The sequence below is a fragment of the Cryptomeria japonica genome, chromosome 1 (genome assembly GCF_030272615.1).
Source record: "Cryptomeria japonica chromosome 1, Sugi_1.0, whole genome shotgun sequence".
NCBI lineage: Eukaryota > Viridiplantae > Streptophyta > Pinopsida > Cupressales > Cupressaceae > Cryptomeria > Cryptomeria japonica.
This window is the reverse complement of record NC_081405.1, coordinates 250,242,187-250,252,682: the sequence shown is the minus strand read 5'-3', so window position 1 is coordinate 250,252,682 and position 10,496 is coordinate 250,242,187. Positions and strand designations below refer to the sequence as shown.

The window sequence follows — 10,496 nt, the reverse complement described above, 5'->3', positions numbered from 1 at the left end:
TGGTATTGGAAAAAAGATTTATTTAAAAGAAGTTGGTAAAGGCTTAGGGGTGTCTATAGGTTTTATGAGATGAAGTTGCAACATATTAGAATTCAACAATCTAAGAACTATACTATCTAAAGATTAAAAAAAAGGAGTTAATGCTTTTCTAAAGTATGATGATAAATCGGCCACACCTAGTGTTGTGGCTACCACTTGTGCATTTATATGATTAAAATATTTGTCATTGATCTTAATTAAGCCTTTGTTTTATTTCTGAAACTTGTTGAATTATTTTTAGAGCATTGTCATTCTTATCAATTGGAGCCATTAAAAAAGAGGATTCCAAAGTTAAATTATTTGAAGCTAATAGCTATGAAGCGCTACACACAATTGTGTGAAAGATGAACATTCAAAAAATAGAAGATTATCTCTAATATCCTTTTGTAAGTTAGTAATAAATTATTTTATTTTAACCCTCAGGCATAGGACAAGAAATTTATGAATCAAAATGTTTATATCTACCAATGAAATCAGTCACCTTTTCTTTAACTCCTTTCTTTCAATGAATCAAATAATTCAAAGTAATTTTAGGACCAATACTATTTTAAACTTGTTGAATGAATTTTTTAGCCAATTGTAAAAAAGAAGTGATATAAAAAGGAGGCAAAGAGAAATACCATTGCAAATCTTTATCTCTAAAAGTGCAAGTAAACATTTTTGCCATGAGTCTATGATCATGAGAGAAATCACTACACAATGTTTTAAATGTTTTCACATGAGTCAAATGGTCACCTTTTCCATTATATAACTCCAATTGGGGTTTTTCTACATTCTTAGGAGCAACCGCACAAACCACATCATTGGATAGTGGGATAACTACATCATATGTGGGGACATTGAACTTAGATTGGGTAAAAGAAGCCAATTGTTGTTGTAAGAATGAGACACTTTGAGCTAGTTTATTGATAGTGGCTTCCATGGATTAGTTAGAATTAGATATGTTGGATTTTGATGGAGGTGTAATATTGTGATAGGTGGATAGAGGTTGAGAATAAGTATTTGAAACATTATGGTATGCTGGTAAAGGAGATAGTTGGAAAACAAATGGAAGACTAAATAAAGGAGGTGTATGGGATTATTGATTAATAGGATTAATATTTTGTGTAGAGGTAGTTCTGATAGAAGATGTATATGTGGACACATTAGACAAATATGTAGGCATAGGAATGGAAGGCTCAACTTGTTTTATATTATTAGAGGATACAAGAGTTTCAATACAATTTTTTATTGGAATAACATTGGTATCAACAATATGAGGAATGCCACCCAACACTTCCACACCATTTTCATAATTTTTGACCATTCTCTTCAACCCTTCAATCAAGGGGATTTCCTCAATATTTAGGTGTTCTTCACCCATCCATTGTTGAAGCTTATGTAACTCATGGTGAAACTTCCTAATTGGTCAATAGTAATCCTATTTAGTGAGCCATCCTCATCACAAGAAGTCAAAGGGGAATTGTTTTCCATAATGTTAGGAATGTCTTGTGTGGGGTTTGAGGATTCACCCAAGTTCCCATTGAATAGGTTATTAAACAAAGACTCACACCCCTTAGTATTTAAACTTTGGGAAGCCAAAAGTCTATAACTTCTTCTCACTGGGGTGTTGAATGTAGGTGAAAGGGTAAACAAATTCATTTTAAAACAATGAAAATTTAAGTAGATAGACTTGAAATGTAGGCTAAATAGGTGATTAAACAATGCAATTTCATTATAAAATGGTTGATTAACCAATATGATGCTTATAAATAAATGATAAATATGATAATTAAATGCTTCTAAATTTGAAAATTACATGTAATAATAATCAAATTTGATCATACAAATAAAAAAGTATGCAACCCACAAGTCATTTTTATCAAAATAAACTAGGGTTTTATGATTTGACCTATTGAATTAATGTAAATTAAGTGCATAAATGATATTTGCCAAAAATGGGTGTTAATATAAATTGATTAAATGCATACAAATATTATCTTAAACTAAAAAAAAACAAAGTTAATGCAAGCATAATATTAAGTTCACCAAAATGTGAAGTTTGGAAATAGGGTTTCAGAAGCTAGGCTAGGAATACACTTATTTCCACAAAATACACTAAAGGGGAGATAAAAATCAAGATATCCAACCTCAATTATATTAGAAAAAGGGTTGAATGCAAATTGGATTCTACTCTCCCTTTTGATTAGTTGAGGATACAATTGAAATGATGTAATTCGAAAGGTAGATCTTTGGGTAAATGATTAGAATTTGACATAAACTAATATAAATAAAAAGCTAAAAGTATAGTATGTAGACACAAAACTAGATTAGGAAGAGAGAATAGAGAGGAACATGTGCCTAAAAATTTGGCTCAAAATTGTAGGACTAGGATGCAAAAATTGACTTGGTCCCAAGCTATTAGATGTAGACAAACATGGAAATTTTAGAATCAGAATGTCACTTAGAATCTGTTTCCCAAAGCTCATCATAAATTTGTAAGACTAGGATGCAAACATCAACCTGGTCCTCTGATTTTTGCTCTTGCAAAAGTTAGATCTAATCATTGTAAAATTATTTATAAAAATACTTGTCTGTAGCTCCCAAATTTGTCACGTACATTTAGAAAGAAGGAAAATGGTATTGTTGATAGTGGTTTGCCTAGGTCAAACCCTAGTTTTGGAGTTAACCCTTGAAATAAATTTAAATAGAACTTGGAATGGACTAAATTGGAAAATCTTGCATTTTGAGGGCAATGCTAAATCTAAATTGAAATGCTTGAATTAGAATTTGATGCCTTGATGAATCTTGCATTGAAGTCTCCATGCATAAGTTGATAATGCCACATCAAATATCTTCATAATGTATTGATCATGGATTCCATCATGAATGCTTGAAATGTGAACTTGACCTCTCCTTCACTGCCTTGATGATGCTTGATTGCTTTCTCACTTGAATTGAGAAAAATGCAATTGAATTCAAACTTTAGAGATTGATAGAGCTTGATAGAGGATATAAAATGAGGGGTTAGGTTTCTTTTTATACCTAACTACACCAAATGAGTTTAAATTTTGGAGCATGCCAACACAAATAATGTTTTCCTACCTCAAAAATATGACCATTGCAGGGTCCAAATTTGGGCCCCGTTTGGGAGGACCATGGCGCCTAGGGCATCTTGGTCCTACCAATAAGAGCTCAAAATTGAACGGTGTCTAGCGGGGTTACAAAAGATGCAGATTTTAGATGGGTGTGAGTAGAATCAAAGCGAAGTCAAAACACAAAAGGCTAAAATGAAGAAGTGAGGCATGGGTGAGGATGAAATTGTAAGGGATACAATTTATGAAACTACAATTATATTCCAATGTAAGCAATCATTATGTAGACTTTTAGCTTAAATGGATAACTAGTTTTTAACTTGAACCTTAGAAGGTCCAATTAAATATTTTTTAGTCACATTGAAGATTAATTTTACATTTCACAAGCATTTTATTAAATTGGGACCTCGAGTATTAACATTGTAATGAAATAAGGGACTAGTGATGTCTATCTTAGTCTTTCATATTTTTCAAATGCCACCATTTATCATCACAATTTATATAATTTATACATAATCATGGTCTAACATCAACATTGCAGGGTGACTTATATTGTCATTTGTCTCTTGTCCTTATATTTATTTTTAGAATTTCTTTACTACACCTAGATCTTCTATGTTCTTCTCAATTGGTTGACTAGTTTGGTCTAGTAACAATAAATTTTTGTTCAATTCCATGTTGTCAAGATTGATTTAAAGAGTGGAAACCCCATCTTATAATATGTCTTATTACCAAATTATTGTATTAGTGATGAATATTTTAGAGGAATAATATGGAATACCAATGTGTTGGAATGAACTCAAAGAAGAAGGAGAAAGGAGATCTTTTTATGTATTAGTCCTGTCAAGCCAAGGTACTTTACATCCTTTTGTCGCTTCAATTGTTGTGATGATTAACTATCTCTAGAGCCCTTACTAGTTCAAATTATATTTTGACTCATGTCATGGTAGAAAACATAGAAAACCCAAGAATGTCGATAGTATATATGTGTGTATATCTATCACCGTGTATTGTTATTATTCTAGAATAGGCTAAGAAGGAAAACAATATAGAGTCATCTAGAACAATTATAAACATAAATTTGCATGTAAAAACTTACTCGTAGAAACATCCATGTGTTGTACAACAAGTTGATCCACTAATTCTTCCTTTAGGCTATGGGTAGCTACATAGTTTGTGAACCTAAAATAGGCCATCGTAAGGGTGTGGTTCCATTATTTGTCAATTCATTATTTTTATCAACAAATAAATTTCTCATCTTTATCTTTTATAACTCAAATTCTTTCAACTAAATTTTTGTCTATTTTTGTGCTTACTGCCATTCTAATTAACTCATAGACCCTTACATTCATACCTCCCACTTAAGAAAAGGTTTATTATAGGAAATAGAAATGCTAACCCTTCAAACAAAATCCAAACTAAACTAATATCATATGTTCGGAAAAATAAGCTTGATAAACTTGTATAGTAGAAGTTATAGAAGTACAATCTGAAACAAAAAAATAGAACAAATGAAACTAAAAAAAAAATGTGTGCAATATTTTCACCTGGAAAAACTTTTTTGAAAAAAAAAATCCAATACAATAAAAAATTTAAGTATTGTAAAGATTCAACTATTGTCAATACAATAATGAATCTTTTGTATAGACAAAAAAAATTGATACATTGAAACCAGAATGAATCATTACATAAAATCATGTGAAAAATAAATAATAGAAAATATACAACACCCGTTCTACAATTATATGATCTATTCATTGAAATGATATCCCCCCATTAAAATATTTCGTTTTTAATCTGTATAGAGATGACTTACAGAAATTTACATGTCATAATTGAAAGAAAATTATATAAAGAATTATAGAATGCAAGATAAAGAAGAACTGCTGTCAAAAACTCAAGATAACTCAAATAACTGCGATGCATACCAGTTAAATTGCGTTACCATCTTGTAACATATCTGATACAAAATCAAAATCTCAACAGAGAAACATAGGCTTACCGATAGATGACGTACCATTATTCTTCATTGTCTCTATTTATACTATTGAATGGATGTTGGCATTGTTAGAGATGTCACCTCTTAGACCAAAACGAATATGCCGATTACCCCAAGAAAAAAAAAAATAAAATAAAATAATTGTCCAACAAAAACTAAAAACAAACAGGTTGGTCTACCTTTCATTTCTTGAAGTTCAAGAGGTACAGCATGGAAACAAATGTAGTTAAGGCAAGGGGGTGTCACTTTGTGATGGTTCATGGAGCATGTTTTGGGGCTTGGTGTTGGTATATAGTTGCAGATCTTCTTCTCAAATCCGGCCACACTGTATCTTCCATTGACATGGCAAGCGCAGGCATCGATCCTAGAGATGCCGATCACATTTCATCTTTACAAGAGTACAATCAGCCTCTCACAGATTTCTTTACAGCTCTTCCTTCTACGGAGAAGGTATGCATTTCGTCAAGAGTTTAATCTATATTTTGATTTTTTTAAGGTGGTTTGTTTTCATATTAATAGATGGGTGGGTTGTATGAGGAAGAGCTTAATCTAATTGATCTCTTTGGATGGTTTCATTTTAAATCATTTTAATAGGTGAATTCTATGGGAAAAGCCAATCTAAAATGAACCATCTAAAGAAATCAAAACTTAGAACGTGCTATATAAACATGATTGTATTTATTATCAAAACTTAGAACGTGCTGTATAAACATGATTGTATGTATTGTTTAAACCTGTATCTATTATTCAGATCATCAATACCAAGGATGCCGACTAATTTTAAGCTGTATGTCTGTTCAGGTTATATTGGTTGGCCACAGTGCTGGTGGCTTAAATTTGAGTTTTACCATGGAGCGTTTCCCACATAAAATTGCAGCAGCTGTATTTGTTACTGCCTTCATGCCCCTTAGCGGAACAACTCTCTCTGATATTATCGCTGAGGTTTAATGAATTCTTTCTCTTTCAACTAATTCATGCACTACCAACAGTCTTCAGTTACTATACCATTTCTCTGAAAGCATATAATTTGACAGATCTTATCCTTTATTGGAGACTTTGGAGACTCCACATTTTACTATGCAAATGGGAAAGGGAATCCGGCAACATCATTCAAGTTGGGCACCCAGTTTACGCGACAATCTTTATTACAGAACAGTCCTCCTTGGGTAAATCACTTGAGAAGAGAAACTCTTCGGTAGTGTATTGGGTAATTTTGGAATTTCAATTGATTGATTGATTAACATGGCTCTGAATGCAGGATCTGACGTTGTGGGAATCGCTGGTGAAAAAATTTCCTCTATGGTATGAACCTCTTTTGTATACAGCTAAAAACTATGGAAGTGTTAGGAGAATATACGTTGTGTCAAAGGAGGATAAGCTTCTTGTGGAGGCGTTCCAGAGAAAAACGATTGTAGAGAATCCTCCAAAAATGGTGTACGAAATTGAAGGATCTGATCACGCCGTATTCTTCTCCAAGCCTCTTCAACTGACTGAGGTGCTCATAAAAATTGCTAATGTGTGTGTGAAAGTCAAGCATCATATTCTAATGTGATGTTGATGGAATTCAGTAAAGTTTGTACTATCTAGCATTCTAGGAATGTAGTTTGTCACGAACACGTAATGGTTCTTGTGGAGTCCCTAGTCTAAAATAATTAATAAGAAGTTGTAATGGTTCTTCATAGTGCGGAGGTGAAATTTCCATATCCATGTCATCTTCATTTTATATTGCTATATTATAAAATGTCAAAAAGTTTTATAGCTAAATCAACTTGAAAACATAAATCTATTATAATTATTTATATTATTCCTTTTCTAAAACATTAAAAGAAAAATGATGATAGTGAGAGAGAATTTAAGCCTAAATTTGTTAGAATACTAGTATTTGATTCATAAAGTATATAATACAGTTGAACAACCACTAGTAGTAAGACTACTTGACAAATAATTGCCTATCCAAAATGATGTAATCTTAAAAGGGACTTAACATTCAAATATTTGAATATAATTTAATTGTCATATAATATTTGGCATACAAATTAGATGTTAAATTTCATAAATAGAAGACCAACATTTAAGATAACCATTGTTTCATCTAATTCTTATAATTGAATTATAGATACATATAATTTAGTGTTAATGGTTCTTTTGACACAAATCACTCAAGTAAAATCAACAACACTCTTCTTCACCTAAAAAAAATTGATCAACTTTGAAGTCCTTTTGTGCTAATTATTTAAATGTTGGAGTAGCTAGGTGGTCTATGTGATTTCTTTGACAAGGATCCTATGTTGATATAATGCCAAGTTAGTAATTCTTACATTCAAAGTTCATTATATCAAATTAATAGACAAATCTTTAAAGATCTTTGAATGAAATACTTGAAATCTAATTAAAATCTACTAAATTTTTAAAATAAAATATCAAATAACATTAATTTTTAATGGATTAAATAGTAAAACTCAATAGGTAATTATTCTCTTAGATTTAGCTTTGATTATAAAGGGTCTAATGAAATTCAAATGACATAACATTCAATACTTAAGTTAGTCACAAATATTATACACATTTTGAAGGAATTTTAAAGTAATTTATGTGAGCTAGATGAATAAAACCACCATATTACATGCATAGTTTTCATAGTTTAACCCTACTTTTCAACACACAAATAATATTGCATCAAGTTATTTGATTTAAAGAGCATAAATATTGTATGCTTAGACTTTGGTATCTGCAAAAGAGACACAAACAACACAAATACACTAATGAGACATTGCATTAGAGATTAAAATCAATCAAACATATTGGTTAATCAAAAACTCTCAAAATCATCTCATTATCCTCTATCTCCAAGGATATTCAAGATTCAAGGTGGCCCTCACTTGGAAGAGAACTTGATCTTTAAGATGACAACCTAAAGAAAGAGATTTAAATGATATGATCTAGGATCAAAATGAATGCAACTAAGATCCTAGCTAGATGATCAAATGATATGAAGAGATGAAATGCAAGATGGAATGGAAGATATGAAACTAAGATTGATTCCAAATTGAAAGCTTATGGTGTGCAAATTAGACTAACATGGATATTGCTATGAAATTGATATACAATGTTATGAACTAAGCTAGCATGACAATGGGGTTAGCATGATATTATCAACATAATGAAAGATAAAATAACATGCAAGTAAGATTATTTAAGTGCTTGAAGATGAAAACTTGAGCTCCTTGATAGCCTACAAAATGAATATAAGTTTGATGCACAAGAGGATGGATTAATTGATTGAAGAAATGAGCTCTATTTATAGAGAAAATTGAGAAATGGATGGTCAAGATTGAGCAATCTCAACAAGGGCTAGGGTTGAAAGTTATCAGTCCATGAGGGGGATTCAATCCAATACCAAGTTGACAAATGTCACCTTGAGATGGCTTGAAAAGATGCTAAGAAAGCATTAGATGCTAAGTAAGCATTAGGGGTAACCTCAAGAGATGACATCATTGGATAATGTCATTATCCAAGGGAACATGTTATTTTCCAAGAGGTAAAATCTTGTGCAAAATTGAGGGATGGCCAAAGGGACAACCATCATGAGCAGGGATGATGTTTGGGTAAGTGCACAAAGATGATGGTCAAAAAGGGGGTATAAGTGGACACTTTTTTTCTGAAATCAGGTGAACCTGAACTTAGAAACAAAATTTGAAAGTCATCCACTCAAGATATGAAGATAATCAAAGAACAAATATTTTAGTACTCTGAATCAAGTTTCCAAACTACTAAAGTTTTTCAAAATTGGATAAGATTAAGGGGGTCAAATCCTTCGCACACGAAAAAGTGACCCTGTTTTTTTCTGAAAAACCTAACATAGTGTCTGATGTGTGCATCAAAAAAGTCAAAGTTAGATTTAGTATTTTGACAAATCCTTTGGCAGAAAGATAATTAAGAGTGAGCACTAGAAGATGTTTATTTTTGTGTAATTTTTTGTTGAGTATTTTTTTTTAATGATTTTCCCAATCGAGCACATCCTGAAAAATGGGGTACCTGTTCGTGCGCGAAGCATAAGTTGCACTAAAAAAATAAAAAATACAATTTTTTTTTAAAATTGTAAAGAATCAAGTGCACTACAATAATATATAAAGTTTTTAAAATTTGGATACGTATATCAAAAGTTATTTAAAAAATGGTGCACCTATGTCTGTGAGAACTATGGAGACACTAGTAAAAGAAATTCATTAATAATATGTTATTGTTGTTCAAATTGAAAACAAATTATATGGTTAGAAAGCTCAGAAGATGGGTGAAAATATGGTGGCAATTTTAGAAATACCCACTTTATGAAGTGTAAACCTGATGATGACAAAGTTGGTAAACCAAGTTGATAAAATAAAACATGTCAAAAATGAGAGAAATGGAGAGAAATCAAACTTCCAATCCGTAGCTTTGTCATCCAGGCCTATTTCCAAGCCTAAACAGTCAAAGGCGCGTACGAGGTATTTATGGTTTAAAAAGCACGTACAGGGCATGTATAGTGTAAGCAGCGCATATGCGCTATTGTATAATAAGATATTCTGTGTATAATATGTTTATATACATATAATATATGTAATATATAATATGTGTATAATATGACATTATATATATAATATATTAAACATATATATAGACATGTAAGTGTATCATCTCTCCCTTAAACGCATACAAGGTCTCTCTCTCTCTCTCTCTCCCTTCCTCCATACCCCATCCCTCTTTCTCTTCTTCTCTCCCTCCATACCCCACTGCAACTGTGTCTGCACTTCTATAGAAGTAAGTGAATTTATTTCTTATCTGCAACTTCCTCTTTGGTTTTTATCATGTATCCTCTCCTAAAAAAATTGACTGATGGATTTTTGTGTGTTTATTGAATAAGAGGAATAGGGTTTAAAATTGAACCACAGGTGTATTACCGTGACAAACAAGGAAACTTGTAGAAATATTCTTCTCGAATGTGTTTTTAATGAGCAGAGAATATGTGGAAAATAGTGTCAACAAAGCAACATGATGAGTTAGAGTACCTGCAATATGTTTTTCAAAAGAAAACAACAGGTAGGAAGAGAAAGAGGGAGAGTAACACAGATGATGTCCTATAGAATGATAGTGGTGGGTATGCAAGAGTTCCCATGTTGTTACACAATCCCTGTCACCTAAAGAAATTAAAGTTTGTTTTATGCATGGCAATGGTAGTATATGATGATCATCACTTGTCAAACAACTTGGAATGGTACATACCCATGAAAGAAATCAAGTGTGTAATTCCTATAGTCACAATCGATCTCAATCTTATAACCTTGCAAATTTAATAGCATCATATGTTTGAGAACTTAGTCAAGCTCTTACACTTGCTTTTTAGTGAA

General features: G+C 31.7%; 1 protein-coding gene across 1 annotated transcript; it reads left to right on the top strand.

Moving 5' to 3' along the window:
* Positions 1–5,322: 5,322 nt before the first annotated feature.
* Positions 5,323–6,664, top strand: LOC131857274 (methyl jasmonate esterase 1-like). Its single transcript, XM_059209532.1, has 4 exons — positions 5,323–5,562; positions 5,914–6,054; positions 6,147–6,278; positions 6,371–6,664. The coding sequence occupies exons 1-4, from the start codon at positions 5,323–5,325 to the stop codon at positions 6,662–6,664; spliced, it is 807 nt and encodes a 268-aa protein (XP_059065515.1).
* Positions 6,665–10,496: the final 3,832 nt, after the last annotated feature.